General features: G+C 47.5%; 1 protein-coding gene across 2 annotated transcripts in view; it reads left to right on the top strand.

Moving 5' to 3' along the window:
• The window catches only part of CROCC (ciliary rootlet coiled-coil, rootletin), a 435,495-nt gene that overhangs the window by 172,490 nt on the left and 245,523 nt on the right, over positions 1–17,482 (top strand). For both annotated transcript variants that reach the window (XM_085608590.1, XM_085608589.1), the window contains one exon: positions 3,972–4,202. In XM_085608590.1, coding sequence (XP_085464716.1) covers positions 3,972–4,202 — 231 coding nt within the window. The remainder of the gene's footprint in view (positions 1–3,971; positions 4,203–17,482) is intronic.

Raw genomic sequence — 17,482 nt, 5'->3', positions numbered from 1 at the left:
ATTCTGCATTAGATGGAATGCATTCTTTCCCTAACTGCCATGATTCCTGCTGCTCAGCATCTGAGTGTGATGTCACAGAATGCTTATGTATGCCTGAGGGATCAGTTATAGAAAGTAGGCTGAGCAGCAGGAGGCTGCTCCTGGTGGGGCATTGATATGGCATTAATGTTACATCTACACTACATCTGTAACCTGTAACTAAGACTTTTATCTCCTATTAAACTTCATCATAAAACCTACGCTACCTGCCTACAAAGGATCTTTTATTGATTGCAACAGTTCCCCTTCTTTTATGTTGCATATCTGTAGTGATTGTACATGTTGAGAGGGGGTGGAGAATAAGAGCGTTAGTAAGGAGTTAGTGCCCGAAAGGCGGCATTGGATGTTATGCAAGATCTGGGCATTGCGCTGGTTATTGGGATCCCAGATGATGTGTAGAAGGCACAAAATGGTGAAGATAGGACATAGCTGTAGGTTGGGATGTTGATAAGGTGAAAAACGATTCGGGTTGGGTAAGAAATGGTGATCAGAAGGGTTGAAGTAGGAAGGTGAGGGTAGATGATAAAGGATGAGAGGGGAGAGAAAGTAGGAAAGAAGTTGTAGGGGTACATCTAGGGAGAAACAAGAAGGTGTTTGGAAGGGTGTTAGTGGCTGAATGATGGGTAGGAGATGGGAGAAGAGAGGTACATGCATTCACATGAAGAGTTACATGCATTCACATGAATTCAGATGCATTCACATGAGAGAGATGGATAAGATAGCAAAATAGTGGTGAAGGCCGAGAGGTGGGAAGGACATTGAATAGTAGACGTTGTGTAGGGAGGACATGGCGTGTGTTCATCTTAGAGGTGGGCAGGAAAGAAGAGGTGGGTTTAGGAGGAAGAAGATAAGTGTTAGAGGGTGAGACTTGGAGAGGAGTCAATAGATGAGAGAGAGGGGTTCTGAGGAGAAGCAGAGGTGCGGCGGGCACGGTGCAAAGCTGTTTGTGAAGATCGCAAGGTTGTATGATTAGGAGGGTAGAAATGATTTAATAGATGGGTTGGCATAGCGAGCAAAAGAATGATGGATTAAACCCAGATCTGTGACTGGGGGTGAGTGGTTGAAAAGTTTCAGCACTCTGTCCATCATCTTGTTGTGTTTGCTATGTTTGCCCTAAGTGAACAAGGGTATGCCCAGACCTGGGTCCCTTGTTCGCTGTGCCACTGGATTCAAGCTAGCCTGGCTGATGAGGGGTAATACCCTGAAACCGGTTTCTGGTCCAGGGAGTACCTTGCCTGGCAGTTCGGGCTGGACTGTCCCATGAGGAACAGGGTCAAGACTGATTTGCATGTGGCTGGGTCCAAACTGGGGTGGCATAGTGAGCAGAAGAATGGAGGATTAAACCCAGATCTGTGACTGGGGTGAGTGGTTGAAAAGTTTCAGCACTCCGCCCATCATCTTGTTGTGTTTGTTAATGGATGTGTCAACAGTGTGGAGGAGGATGAGGGAAGAAAGCAGGTGGGCAGTTTATTGTGAAAGAGAAAGTTACCCTCAGAAGGTGGTGGATAATATCACAGAGGAAAGAGAGTGGTCAAGAGGTAGGGACTGTGGTTAGCATGAAGGAAAGAGTAGGAGGTGATTATATGACTTTGGCTAGGAGGAGACACAGAGGCCGAAGTAGTTAGTCATGATGTCTTCTGTGAGTGGAGGGAAGATAAAATTAAGAAGGTGGAGAAAGAAGTGAGGGAAATGCTAATGTGCGGAGGAAAAGATCTTTCAATGAAGTGTCTGAGGAACAGGGAGCTCTGAGGTGAGATACTTTGCTTTCGTCTGGATTGACCCAGAGATATTTGTTGCAGGAAGGAAGTCAGACGTGTTGTAGGTGCAACCCTAGAAAGACACCGTTTCCAAAAATCCTATTTAAGAGATTATGAAGTTACTCAAGAGTCACATAGGAGCAACCCAAGGAAGAGGTAACTTCTAGTAACAGCCAGGAGATTTAGATGACTATGGAGTCACCCAGTAGCAATGTAGATGCAACTCCAGAAAGATGCTGCTTGGCGAAGAATCACCAAGAGATTAGAAGAATATGGAAGGCACATCTTCCATAGACACCTGGAGATTTAAGAGGCGATGGAATACATGGTTTCCATAAACCCACCAGATGATTGAGGAAACTAAGTAGTCATTCAGGAGTGAGTTGTGGGCTAACCCAGGAGGATGCAGCTCCGAAAACCACCAGGAGATTTTTGAGACTATGAAAGATCAGCTGTAAAAGCCACCTGGAGGTTACTATGAAATCACCCAGGAATGATGTGGGTGCAACCCGAGGAAGATGCAGCTTACATAAAACCACCCACTTCTGTAAGAGGCTGGGGAATGGTTAAGCCCTAATAAGTGGCTGGCCAGGTCAATAGGAGCTCTGGCCTCCACTTCCTTGACAGAGGACCGCTTGTCATATTTTGAGGTCCTAGTCTGCTTGGCTGGCATCTCACTACATTCCGAACAATCATTGGTGTAGCAATTGATCTGAAGGCAGAGCACGTTTCCTAGCAAGCGCCACATTGTTTTGGTCGTGCTCTGCAGAGTTTTTTGTGTTTCAAAAACTCCCAAAATCGGAGTCGCAGGGGTTTTTCTTCCTGCATTTTGGAATCACTCTAGTTCACCCACTCAGCCAAACTTTAGATGACTCCTTCTGGAATCATGAGCAGAACGTACGTGTACCGTCACAAAGACACATCTTAAAGAAAACCCCCAGTAGACTTGAGATGGAGTTGAGAAAACCTTCTAGGGGAGTTAATAATTGGTAATGAAGAAAGGAAAGGGAATCTGGCCTTAGACCCAATCCATACCCAAGTAGAGCTAAACAGGGAATCAACATTAACCTTTCTGACACCTTTACCTGAATGCCCATGCTGCATGCCTTGGTTGGAGAGTTGGAATAGACTTGATGAGTACCATCACTAGTAGGGGGAGGGAAGGAGTGAATGGCTGATTCAGCTTGTGGTGCACAGACCAATGCAAACTCGCTCATACTGACCAGAAGACAGGAGGCAGATCAGCTCCTAGTCAACGTGAGGTTAAGGGCTGCAGGTGACTCAGCAAAGCCTAATAAATTATCCATGATGAAGGAAAAGGAGGAAGAACATGAAGCAGAACAAGCATATTTCCAAATCAAATTGTACCCTAGGATGTACACATATGGCTGCCAAAAAACCCACAAATTCTTAATTTTCTAGACATAGTAGTGCAACAGGGTTGGAACCTAAAATCTACCCAAATGCACACGAGTAAGATACAAACAAAGCCACCGAGTGGGGGTTTCCATGGTTTTCCCTCTGGCCTAGGCACAAGTGTAGTAGTCAGGGGAAGGAGGTTACGAACCTGGAACACTTACCAGCTCTGTCTCAGAAGTTGCTGATAGATCTGTTGTTGAGAGAGCGTTGACTAAGTGGGTTTGAAGGGGCTGGAGTTTAGGGCTGAGTCAGCTGCTGCTGCTCAGGACCAAAGGAAAACCTGAGTGCGCTGTCCTTGAGATTTACAAAAGACTGCACGGGATTCAGCAAATTCCAATAAACTGTGAATTAGTAAGACACACCTCTGTAGGTGGAAAAGGGAAACATGATAGATCAGGGGAAGCAGATTTAAAAACAAATGGTACTTCAGGAAACCACTTTGATCGACAGTAAATCAACACATGTTGCTTTTCTAACGATATCAGTGCCACTACTGTGTGACCTAAAAAATGCATGCACATCAGGGAGACACGTATATAGATCTCTGTGGGAGCGGGTTCTTTTTTGGGCAGGGATTTTAGTGGGTCCAAGGTCTGTTTGAGGCTGAAGTCTATTTTATCTCCTTTGACAATGGGGTCTATCTGAAGAGCCTGAGCCTCTGTAGGTTGGGGTGCAGATCTCATTTTGACTAACACTATATGTTTGTTTAGAAGTATCTCATGGTGTGCATTTCTCTTGTCATTGGTATTCCTGCAGCTGGAAGAGGAGCGGGCGTCCCTGCTGGGGCAGAAGCAGGAAGTGGAGCAGGAGAAGGCCTGCATCCGTGATGAACTGGTGCGCTTGGAGCAGGAGAAACTGGACCTCGACACTGAGCGTCATGGACTAGATCACTCACTGCAGGCAGTGGAGCAGAGTCGTGAGACGCTGCAGCAGGACCTCCTTTCCCTGCAAAAAGAGAAGACGCAGCTGAAGGAGCAGCTGGGGCAGGTAAAGGAGAATGGGGAAGCAGAGGCAGACTCAGTGCTGTGGTTGGGCTGCTCTCTGCAAAGTAGAGCTGTGAAACAAGGACCCCCTGTGATAGTGGACACATCAGGACCATTTTACATAGTGGTCATCATCATTTATATTTATAAGCGTACTTTGCAAATAGCATTTTCTCTTTATAACATGAGTCTCTTGTTTGGCTGGTAAATCTGCAGCCTAATTTTTCATTTAGAAGGAGCCGGAGTAGATCCCTCCTCATTTGGGTCATATGTTAGCAAGCAGGGATGTCCTTTACTCACCTGGCATCTTTATATCACTGTCCAGCGATTATGTATTGCCAGGAATTTGGGGGGAGTGTAAGGTGGTGTGAGGTGGGATAGACTGACAGCAGGGGGTCTGAACACCTGAATAACAAGAGGCTGCAGCAGAACTTGCTGGCAGTGGCTTACTTTTGTGTATATGAGGGGTAGGTGGGATGTACTGCAAAATCATGTACGTTCAGCAGAGATCAGTAGATGAATCAGACATTTTCATATACTCTCTAGTAACCCAGAAAATTACACGAGACCACAGTATGTGATCGGTACTGTCTGTAATTGTTCTCAACATCAGAGCTGTAATTTAGTTTCAGAAGGACCCCAGTGGTGTATTATCTTTATCTTTTTTCACCCCTCAGAATACTGGTGTTCTAAAATTAGACATTTAGTCCCTCATTACGATTGGCGATTTTATTCTTTAAAGAGATCCATGGCTTAATCACCAATTGACTACTTTCTGAATTGTACAATCATAGACATTCCTACGCTGTTCCCAGCCTCGCTTCATATAGAATAGAATGCTGAAATGTGTTGATGGCAGCTGATAGGTTTAATAATACAAACAATCCATTATCTCTGCTGTCAACTGAGCACTTCAGGCTTTCAAACACATAGAGGACAAGCAACTTGGTGCTCCTCTTGTGGAGAGAACCAACCCAGTGGGAATCTGAAATGTTGGCTGTATACCAATCCCTCTCAAAGCTTACCAAGGTGAGGAAGAAGTGAAAGTGTGCAATAGATTTTAAAATCTTTCAGAACCAAGCTGGGTTTCTCAATAAAAAGGTCTCACAATTATCCTTTTCAACTTCTCCTGAGTTAATTTGTTGTAGATAGAATTAAGAAAGATTTATGGGGGGATTTTGACTTGGTGGAGATGAAGCTGTTTCGTATATTTAGCAGAACTTGTGTCCAAAGGAGAGCTCAGTGTTGACTTTTGGTGATGGCTTTCAAAAGCTCAATTTCAACTATGAGTGTAACATCTGAGAAATTCATATCTGGGTCTTTATGATTAGTCTGACTGACTGATACCAGTTAGGAAATGTGTTTATTGATGTTAGCGCAGATTTGATCTATTTTGTCCTGAAAAAACTAGGCTAAGCCTTTACAGACAATGGCTGAGTGAGAAATGCAGATTTGGGCTTCTTTGGAAAGCTGCAATTCACTGATTAGATGGTATAACTCCTTAGATTAGTGGCACCAAGAATGCCTTCTGGAACATATGCTGCCCGAGGAGCCCTTATTGGAGCTGCCCTCTTCCAGTTGCAGTTTTTTTGGCCCAGGATCATAGGAAAGTCTCCACCTCCCCTGACATTGTTTGGTTAGAAACTTAGCCTTAGTTATGTCATTTGAAAACCACAGGTTTCTCTAAGGATGTTTGTTAGACCTGGCACCTTGGGGTGAGTCTCCCTTCCACTTTTTGTCGCTGTGCCTCATGTGTTTTGCTGGTGTTAGCTGCTCAGAGCACTGTGCCACTGCCAACCAGTGCCACAGTGCAAGTGCTCCCTATTTAAAATGTATATGTTGGTTGGATTCCATGATTGGCTTATTTGGTTTACTATCAGACCCCAGTAAAGTGCACCAGGAGTGCTCAGGGCTTGTAAATACAAATGCTGCTGGTGGGCTTGCAGCACTGGTTGTGCCACCCACAGAAGCGGCCTAGTAAAATGTGTCTAAGGTCTGCCATTGCAGAACCTGCATACAGGCTGGTACTGTCATGCTGACTGGGCAAGTACACCCACTTGCCAGTCCCTAAACCTTCCCTTAACTTCATATTAGTCACCCCTATGGTAGGCCCAAGGGCAGGGTGCATTGTAAGCATAAGGTAGGACAAGCCCTGATGTGTGTGGCATGTCCTAATAGTGAATTACAGCCATTTTCGTTTTTCACTATTGCAAGGCTACCTGTTCCCATAGGCCAGAATGGGCTGTCAGAATTGTTACATCCTATGATCCTAACAGACCCAGGGAGCATGGTAGAAATTCGAGTTTAGTATGTCTAAACTCAGAATAATAAAATACATCTTTTAGTAAAGTTTATTTTAATATTCTGTGTTTGCAAATACCACTTTTAGAAAGTTGATATTTGCTTGCCTAACCATTTCAGCCCGCCTCTGCTATGATGTGTATCTGCCTGTCTGGTTTGCGTGAGTGACAGGGCTGGGGAAACCCAAAGGGGCAGGGTTAGGTAGCCTGGTGGTGAATAGAGAGATTGACATCCAGATGGGTGGGAGGAGTGCACCTGGACTCTGAATAGGGCTGTGCTCTGCCACCACAATGCTGGCTCCACCTCCTGTGGAGCGGCTGATGTCCCTGCACCCTGAATAGAAAGTCAGAGTCATGTCAACAAAGTGCTCAGGAACTGGTTTGGACTGGGCAAAGGCCCCTCTACCCCAGAGGAACAAAGGAATTAGGGGTATAGGTTTTGGGGGTAGATCATGCTTGACAAGAAGAACATCTGCCTGAGGTGAAGGAACAGGGAAAGCTGTAAGGAGGAGTACTGTCCCTGACCAGGGGGATTGGCCTGCCGTGGTTCCCTTGCTGCTGAAGGAGAGGAGAAAGATTACAAAAGACTTTATTTCAACTTGTGCTTAAAAAGATCTCCAAGGGCTTGGAATTGAGCTTGCCTCCTGCTGAAGTCTCAGGAACAACAGACTTCACCCCCCAGCTCCCCAGAGTTCTTTGGAAGTGCCTGCTGCTGTTGTTGGGCCTTCTGAGGGACTGCGTGTCGCAAGGAGCTGGAAGCGCGACTCAAGGAGGAGAAGCATGCCGCCGTCGGAGCTGTTGTCGTCGCATCACGTAAAGTGTGTCACCGCTGCAGCATCGCATCGAGCGGAAGCGTCTCGCATCATCCAGGAAGTGTCTTGCAACGCCGAAGAAGCCTGTCGCCATCGCAGCCATCGTAGCTGACGCATCGCACCGCATCAAGAGAAGAGTCTCGCATCGAGGAAGAAGCGTGTCGCCATCGCAGCCATCGTAGCTGTCGCATTGCACCGCATCAAGAAAAGCGCCTCGCATCCATGGAGAAGCGTGCCGCCGTCGGAGCTGCTGTCGTCGCATCGCGTAAAGGGGTGTTGCCGCTGCAACATCGAATCGAGCGGAAGCGTCTCGCAAACGTCGGAGAAGAGTGCCGCTGTCAAGGCCGCTGTCGTCGCATCGCGTAAAGGGTGACGCCGCTGCAGCTGACGCATCGAGTCGAGTCTTCTCACAACATCGGAGAAGCGTAACGCATCTGGAAGTTCCTCACGTCTTTATATCTTTGCACCAAAAACTTCATCGCATCAACATCATTGCAACACTTTTGTTGCCCTGCGTGTCACATCTAAAAGGTACATTGACTTAAAGTGTCGCATTTAAGAACTTAAGAGAACTAAGCAAAATCCTACCATCTAAAGTAACAGTATTGTGTATTTTTGTCGTTTAATGGTCTTGTGGTAACTCTATATAAATAATCCTTATTTTTAATATAAAACCTGTGTGGTGTCCATTTCTAGTGTTGTCACTTGGTTACTGTATGTGTTCACAAATGCTTTACACACTGGCTCTGAGATAAGCCTGTCTTCTCGTGCCAAGCTACCAAGGGGGTAAGCAGGGGTTATTTTGGGAGTGTACCCCCTTACCCTGACTAGAGGAAAGGTTCCCTGCTTCACACAAGTACCTACCTGTGCCAACCAGAGAACTCGGATTCTAACAATGTTCATTGCTAGGTACTTTGCAAGTAACATAAGGCCTTGTGTCATCAAGTGCAGAAAGACTACCGCTGACCTATTTCCGTCTTTGCAGTCTTGTTTGGGAAGAGCTAAATATGGTTATCAAAGAGTCACATTAAGATCTCCGAATTTAACAGATTTCAATTTCTTCTTATTTGGAAGTATGTATTTTGGTGGGCTTAGTGAAAGTGGAGATCACAAATTCAAACATGATACCAAAGAGATCCGATCATGGAAAACAAAAGAGGCCCTCTGTCTGTAGGGTATCAGCGTTGTAAAAGATAGTCTAGCAAATGACCAGCAAGATGAGAGGGTGAAGAGTTGTTAACTTCAAAATGAAAACAGTTAGGCTATCACAGATGGCGCTATCCATGTTGCATACAGTTCCCTGAACTTGAAGGTTCAGATCACTTAGAACTATCTTATCATTACATTCCAGTTACAAATAGCAAAGATTGTCACTATGCAGTGGTTGAATTAGGTTTACGATATATATAAGTAAAGTTCAGATTGAGTATTGTTATATTTGGAGAAACTATTTGTAAGCTCCATAGCGGTATATCGACTGTAAGGATTTACTCTGAATAAGGTAGATTGATGAAAAATTACAGACACGCTGCATCCTTGTTATGCCGTCTCTGTATATACTAATAATTTTGTAGTCTGGAAGAACTAACTTGTTTAAAGCGGGACTTCATCATGCACAAAGGAGCTAAAGACTGTGAAAGAAGCATAAATCATCCACCTGATCTTTGGGACCTACTGCTGCTTTCAAAAGTGTGTAGGTGCGAGTACTGCTCAAAATGATGCTCCACTTTTTGTTTAAGTTGGTGATCCCGGCCTATAGATACACACTTGGGGTCTCCATCCCTGAATCCTGCATTTGGTGGCTTTTTGGGGGGATGCAACCTGAAGGAAGTGGCCCGATTAGGGTCACCCGAGTCACTAATGACCACCTCTCGGCCTTCCATACCAAATGAAGAGTCGGTCAGACAGTAGAGAATACAAACCAATAACTGTTTATTATTGTACACTGAGAGCGGAGCCCGATCTGCCCAGTCACTAGGAGTGCTGCTGAGAGGACTGAAATCGACAAGCATAAAGATACATTATGTACAATTCATAACTGGGTTAAAACACGCCCACAGTGGAATTTTCCAGGCAGGTGCAGCTAAACAGTGAAATACAAAAAAATGGTTTCAGCGCTTCTATCTTTCACAAAGTATCTCAATTCCAAGGTCGTTCCATTGCGGGCCACCACTAGACAAATGGGAGAGGGCCTCTATCTAGTGAGAAAGTTATGCGCGAATAGTAACAGTGTATTCCTTACCGGAACAGAACAGAAATGAAGCAAACTAAACTCTAGGAGGAGTATTTCTCGGAATTTGAACAAGATCCGTTTCGAACAGCTTAAAATGACACCTATAAAGAAAATGGTGCAGCGAATGCTAAATTACATAGGGCAATGCACAAACATGAACATTTCTATTCTTACAAACCGATTCCCTTTGCACCAGTTTATATTTCTCCTGCCCTTTGTGAGACTTGCCCATTCAACACATCTCATCTCACTGGGCAAAAGGCAGATTAAGTCTAATGCCAACACACATGGGACCTTGACCAAGCTTGTCTGATTGTGCTCTGGGATCATGTACTTGCTTAGCCCCCACCAAGACTTACCTGTGCCATGTCCTCTTATTAGGCAAGGCCCTTTCAGACCCCGTTTATGTGTGTGTAAGGAACCTGCCTTGCTCGGTTCCTCTGTTGCTCTCTCTTTCTGTCTGTCTCTCTCTATTTCTTTTTCTCTCTCTCTCTCTCTCTCTCTCTCTCTCTCTCTCTCTCTCTCTCTCTCTCTCTCTCTCTCTCTCTCTGTCTCTCTTTCTCTCTCTTTCTCTCTCTCTCTCTCTCTCTCTCTCTCTCTCTCGTTATAGCATTGTTTTGCTTTTGCTTTTCACTGCTGTTGACCTTTTGTCTTCAATTTGCCTTATTCTCATTCACTCTGCTTTATTCTTACTATGTTCTTCCTGTTTTTACTGCATTTTGCATTTTATGTCTCCCGTTCTGCCTTAGTCCTATTGCATGCTGCCTTATTGTTCTGCCTGTTTTTTTCACAGTTTCTTTTTTTTGTCTCCGCTTTAGCCTTTTTCACTGCTCTTCACCTTGCTGTTGGTGCGTTGTGCCTTTGTATTCCCACTCTGTATTTCCTGCTTTTTCCCTTCTCCCTTTACTGTGTGTTCCTTATCTCATTCTGCCTTCCTGATCTCCCACTTTCCTCCTCTCTCTCTTCCCACATCCCCCACACACCACTACCGTGCGACTGCCCCATGCTCTCCTCCCTCTTTCACCACCCACTGCTATTCCCATCGCATCACCCATCCCAGGATCTACTTAATGGTGACTACAGCACGGACATGCTGCTGGCACCCCAAAGCCAAGCCCGTCTGCGTCCATCCACGCCCAGCGCCAGGAACTCTGGTTCTCTCTCTCCCACCACCACCCAGCCGTGACCCTCCATGCTCTCAACCCTAGCTGTGCCTCACTGCACTGCCTCCGCACTGCACCTCACAACACTGAAGAAGTGTTCCCCTGTGCCTCCTGCAAATTCTCATGCTCCCTCCCACTCCAGCACTCACTTCTGTTGCACAACAGCACCTCTTACCCTCACACACACCAGCCACCATCCACTCAAAGCTGTCAGGCATGCGCCTCAACACAAGCTTATTCACCAAACACGCCATGGTGATCTGGGACCTACTGCACATCCATGCCCTAGACCTACTGTTCCTTACAGAAACCTGGCTAAACCCGGCATCAGTCCCTGACGTTGCTACAACCATCCCCACTGGCAACAAGATAGCCAGATAGGACAGTCAGCACAAGTCCAGAGGCGGAGTCACCATCATCTTCACAGACTCCATCAGCTGCTTCAGCTCCACAGACACATCCACCAACAACATGGAACACCACACTTTCAAACTTGATATCACAACCAACTTCACCCTGAATGGATCTCTCATCTACAGGTCTCCAGGACCAGTCATTAACTTTGAAATTGTCATCACAGACTTTGTTGCTCCCCTCATCTTCAACTCCAGTGCCTTCATCCTTCTCAGAGTCCTGAAATTCCACCTGGAGGACTGCACCGACCCGAAATCAACCGCTCTTTTTAAAAACCTCAGGAACCTCGGCCGGATCCAACCCATGACAGAACCCAAATACTTCGCTGTAGACATCCTGGACCCAATCTTTACTTCATTCGACAGCACCGCAGTCAACAAGCCATCACCGATCACCTTGACAGACAACTCCCTTGTCAGATTCAGCATCTTTTTTCCGCACCACCACAGACCAACACAAACCACAGGACCTACCCACCAGAACTGGAACAACATCCCAGAGGAGGACTGGACCACCACTCTGTCTGCATACTAGCCAAGAACATACCAGCTGCCTGCCTTAAACAATCATAAACTTCAACTACTGTATCACGGCCTACGCCTACACCCAGACCCCCGTCAAGCACTGCAAAGGGTTCAGAGCCAGTTGGTGCACAGAAAAATTCAGGATCACGAAGCGCAACTACAAACAACTAGAACGTAAATGAAAATGAGCCAAGACATCACAGACAAAGACACCTTAAAAGCTGCCCGGAGACGCTACCACCAAAAGATCCGGAACACGAAGCGCACGGCACTCACTGTCCACATTGATGCCAGCACCAAAAGCAGTAAAGGGATCTTCTTCATCGTTAAAGACTTCCTGCCAGCAGCTGCCTTTAAGAGTATCATCCCCGTCACAGGACCTCAGCAAAACATTCTCTGACCTCTTCTGCAGGAAGATAACCTCCATCTATAGCATCGTTGCCCCTCAACCAGAACCCACTAACCTCACAGCATGACTCCTTGTCACGACCAAATAAGAGACATCAACCTCGTGGCCCACCATCACCACAGATGAGACCATTTCTACTATGAAGTCTATCAACTCAGTGGCCCCATCGGACCCCTGCCCCATCAAACCTTTACCAGAGGAATTCAATCCATCAGCGAAGCGCTCATGCCTATCCTCAATGCCCCCATTTCTTCAGCTATCTTCTCAGACACTTGAACACACGCCACAGTGCTCCAAGTACTCTGGAAACCATCCGCAGACTCATCTAAACTCGCCAACTAAAGACTACCGTTTCCACCAAATGTCCTAGAGAAGCACATCAACAGATGCCTCACTGACCAACTCAGCAACCACCAACTCATAACACCTCACAGTCCAGCTTCAGACCCAAAAGCTCTTATCACTGCCACCGGCAACATCCGCACGATCCTGGACAGAGGAAAGAGGCAGCCCTTATTCTCCAGGATCTCTCTGCATCATTCAACTGTCTCCCCTACCCATCCTCTTCTGTCACCTACATGAGATCAGAATGCAAGGTCCAGCTCTCCGCTGGATTTGCTCCTTCCTGACTTGCAGGACTCAAGCAGTCAGCTGGCCCCTTACTCTTTGGACGCCCACAGCCTCATCTGAGAAGTACTGCAAGGTTCGTCTTTCGGCCCGACCCTCATCAATGCATACTTGATCACTCTGGCCGGGGTCATCTGGGCCCACGACATTGATGTCCTCTCCTATGCTGACGACACATGACTCATACTGTCTCTCTTGGACTCCCGGCCCACGGAACAAGTTCACTACCTGCATGATTGAAGTCACCAACTGTATGAAGTCCAGTTGTCTCAAACTCAACATCGACAAGACAGAAGTTGTGAACTATGGCAAGAACTCCTTGCAATGGGACTCCACCTGGTGACCAGCCAAGCTAGGACCCGCACCCACCCAAAGCCCCCATGCCAGGAACCTCAGGATCATCATAGACAGCAAGCTGGATATGACCGCACAAATCAATGCCGCCACAGCATCTGTTTCCACACTTTGAAGATGCGGAGGAAAATCTTCAATTGGCTCCTGAGCAACACCTGCAAGACCCTCACACACACCCTTGGCACCAGCAAGCTGGAATACAGAAACACCCTTCATGCCAAAAACTGCAAGCTACTTATCAGAATACTACCATCCATCAAGAACTAGGCAGCCAGGCTTAACATCAACCTCCAACGCAGCTCTTACATCACACCGCTGCCACACTCCACAAAGGCGCTCTCTTCAGACTCCTTACCCACACCTTCAAAGCACTACATAACGTAGGTCCTGCCCACCTTACTAGTCATATCTCCTTTCATAAACCTTCCCAACACTTCTGCTCAGCTGGACTGTTGCTCGGACACATCCCACGCATACGCACAACCTGATCCAGAAGTTAGTCCTTCTCCTACATTGCTTCTACACCTAAAGCATGCAGTGACCACCCACAACACATTAGAGCCTCCTCCTCTCTTCTTGAGTTCTGCAAGAAGTTGAAGACCTAGTTCTTAACCCCCCCTTCCACCCTGGCTCCTGGTCGCCCTGGCTCCTGGTCTCTCACCTGCCCGGCGCCAGGATAACCTCCGCAGTGATAGTGTGCTATTACAAATACAAACTACATAACAAAATAACAGAAGCTTATGAAATCTGGACACAGACAGCGAAAGATTCCTCCAACAGGATTTGAGAGGCCTACAAACATTTGAAAGTTCCAGACCATCTGGTTGTCTGTAGCTTCATTCCTCAGCCACCTGTGGTATATAAGTATTTGATGCTCAGTCAGTACTTGGTTCGTCTTTGTCTCAAAGGAGGGTCTTAAATCAGTCTAGTAGATATCTGATGGAGACATCTAGCCACAGATTCCTTACCTTTGAACTTCCCAGGCGCCAGACAGGTTCCGGAAGAATTTTCTTGAGCAGTAAACCTGCGCGCCAGTAGGTGGTGTCGATCGACTCCGTGTGACGTCGTAAGTGTCGTCTCCGTCATCGTCTATATAGGCGCCACCTCAGCATGCTGACGTCAGTTCTTTTCTTACCACACCAGCCAGAGCAGATCCATTGAAGGGAGCTACCCCACATATTCCGAAACCTCAGTAGGAAGTTGGTACTGTATATACTATACCATATACCAAATTATTTAAGTTATAGCATAGTTACTTTCTTTTCATACAAAACATCAGGTCAACAGATATTTTTAGGAATAAAACTTGTAACATTTGTTCCTATGGGAAAAAGAGTGTTAATGGTTCTCAAGTAAGTAAACAACTTACGAGTAGGAGTTTTGGGGGTTAGGACCAAGGTTCCCCAAGCTCCAGTTAGGCACTCAAGTTGCACCACTTGCAGCACTGGGGAAGCAGAGTGCAAATTGCAAGGGCTCAATGTAAGCCAACAGGGCTAAGGGAGCCTTCGGTCAGGGACTGCCTGAGAGCAGGCCACTTGGCTGTGGAAGCAAAGCTCCTGGGGTTGGGATCAGCACCGCAGGTGCCAATAATCCGCACAGGAGCTGCATCACCAGCGGCTCTGTGGCTGCCAGGTACAGAGTGCCAAGGCGACGTTGGGGACCCTGTGGATTTCAATGGAGATCCCTGGTTCAGAAAAGAGGCTGCAGGCTTGGGCAGGGAGGCTTCCTGAAGGCGACTACCAGCTGGAGAGGTAAGTTGGGTTTTTGGGGAATGCCTGGACTCCGTCGGTTGGGTCACCCTAGGCCGAGGGGTGCTGGGCTGCAGGGGTGTTTTTTAGCATCGGGTTCCTCTTGCCAGCTCCGGTCGCGGTCAGGGTGGCCCTTCAGGTTGAGGCTGCAGGCTTCGGCTTGAAGCTTGAGGGAGGTCAGGATCACTAGATCCCAGGTCAGGATCGGTAGAGACCTCTTTGTGGTGTTGGGCCACTCGGGCCAAGGGTGTCAGATGCTGAGTGGTTCAGAACCGTGGAGCCGCCTGGATCCGGGTTCTGGTCTTGGCACACCTCTCCTCCTAACTTGGTTATCCCATTGATTCTCCCCCCAAAGTGGGGGTCGGAACTGGTGGGAGCTATTTGCTGGGGGCAGCAAAAGGCAGGGGCAGCTAACAAAGGCGGCAGACCTTTGAAACTTCCCCTTTGTGACCCAGCCCAACCTGGGGGAGGAGGCATGACACCTCTGCCCAGGATGAGATTTGTTTCTCGACCCAGAGAGCGGAGGCCCTCTACCCAGGGTTCCAGAAACCTGCCTGTTGGTGGAAAATGGTGGGCAGCCGTTCAGGAACCACACCAGGGCTGGTCTTTTTTCATGGGGCATCTCTTAAACACCCTCTGAGTGCATTTTATATTAAATCCCGCACTGGCTTCAGTGTGGGTTTAATGTGCTGAGAAGTTTGCTACCAAACTTCCCAGGTTTTAGTAAAGCCATTATAGAGTTGTGGAGTTCGTAATGACCAAATCCCAGACCATATATTCTTTATGGCTTTACTAAACATACAATGTTAAAGAATGGACCTAAACACTTTAGGACATGAGCCTGTACCTCATGCGGCTGTCCCCGACCTGAGGGCTAGTGCACCCTGCTAGAGGGGTGACTTACCTAGGTCCCAGGCAGTGGGTTGCATGCATGGCACACAGGGATGTGTGTCATGTTGATTCTTCACTTTTCTCTGCACTAAAACATGCAGTCTGCAATGGCAGTGTGTGGATGTTACGGTACAACGCCTCTAAGGGTGGCACAATAGGTGCTGTAGCCCTTAGAGGCCTTCCCTGGTCAGAGTCCCCTTGGAACCCTATGGTACCTTTTACAAGGGGCTTGCCTGTAGCCAGAGATATGCCAATTGTGGGTACAATGGTGCAGCTTTGGGAAAGAACACAGGCCCTGGGAACCTGATTGGCAGGGACCCAGGGCACAGCAAAACCAAAGGGAATGATGGACGGAGTGTTGAACATTGCAAGCACTCACCCCCAGTCAACTGATCTGGGTTTAATCCATCACCGTTCTTTAGCCCACTCTGCCACCCCAGTTCAGACATGGCTATATGCAAATCAGTCTGACCCTGTGCCTCATGGGAACAGTCCAGCCCGAACTGCCAAGCCATGTCTTCCCTGGACCGGAAACAAGCTTCCTAGGACCGGTTTCTGGCATTTCAGCCATCTTCACCCAGGCTTGCTTGAATCCAGTGGCAAAGTGAGCAAGGGGCTCACGTCTGAGCATACCCTGCCAACTTATGGCGAACAAAGCAAAACCAAAGGGAATGATAGACAGAGTGTTGAACATTGCAAGCACTCACCCCCAGTCAACTGATCTGGGTTTAATCCATCACCGTTCTTTAGCCCACTCTGCCACCCCAGTTCAGACATGGCCATATGCAAATCAGTCTGACCCTGTGCCTCATGGGAACAGTCCAGACCGAACTGCCAAGCCATGTCTTCCCTGGACCGGAAACAAGCTTCCTAGGACCGGTTTCTGGCATTTCAGCCATCTTCAGCCAGGCTTGCTTGAATCCAGTGGCAAAGTGAGCAAGGGGCTCACGTCTGAGCATACCCTGCCAACTTATGGCGAACAAAGCAAAACCAAAGGGAATGATGGACGGAGTATTGAACATTGCAAGCACTCACCCCCAGTCAACTGATCTGGGTTTAATCCATCACCGTTCTTTAGCCCACTCTGCCACCCCAGTTCAGACATGGCCATATGCAAATCAGTCTGACCCTGTGCCTCATGGGAACAGTCCAGCCCGAACTGCCAAGCCATGTCTTCCCTGGACCAGAAACAAGCTTCCTAGGACCGGTTTCTGGCATTTCAGCCATCTTCAGCCAGGCTTGCTTGAATCCAGTGGCAAAGTGAGCAAGGGGCTCACGTCTGAGCATACCTTGCCAACTTATGGCGAACAAAGCAAAACCAAAGGGAATGATGGACGGAGTGTTGAACATTGCAAGCACTCACCCCCAGTCAACTGATCTGGGTTTAATCCATCACCGTTCTTTAGCCCACTCTGCCACCCCAGTTCAGACATGGCCATATGCAAATCAGTCTGACCCTGTGCCTCATGGGAACAGTCCAGCCCGAACGGCCAAGCCATGTCTTCCCTGGACCGGAAACAAGCTTCCTAGGTCCGGTTTCTGGCATTTCAGCCATCTTCAGCCAGGCTTGCTTGAATCCAGTGGCAAAGTGAGCAAGGGGCTCACGTCTGAGCATACCCTGCCAACTTATGGCGACCCAGGGCACACCAAGTCAAAGTGCATCATGTGTCAGGCAAAAGGTGGGGGGTAACCATGCAAAAAGGGGCACTTTCCTACAACCTCTGCTCGTGGGTCCTACAGATAGTTTGAAGGGGCTACTCTATCCCCTTCAAGCCTACCCCTCCCTGCATGTCTCCTACATATGATCAG

Source organism: Triturus cristatus, chromosome 1_2, assembly GCF_964204655.1.
Source record: "Triturus cristatus chromosome 1_2, aTriCri1.1, whole genome shotgun sequence".
Taxonomy (NCBI): domain Eukaryota; kingdom Metazoa; phylum Chordata; class Amphibia; order Caudata; family Salamandridae; genus Triturus; species Triturus cristatus.
Note: the sequence above shows the minus strand (reverse complement) of the source record. Positions and strands in the feature narration are given on the sequence as shown.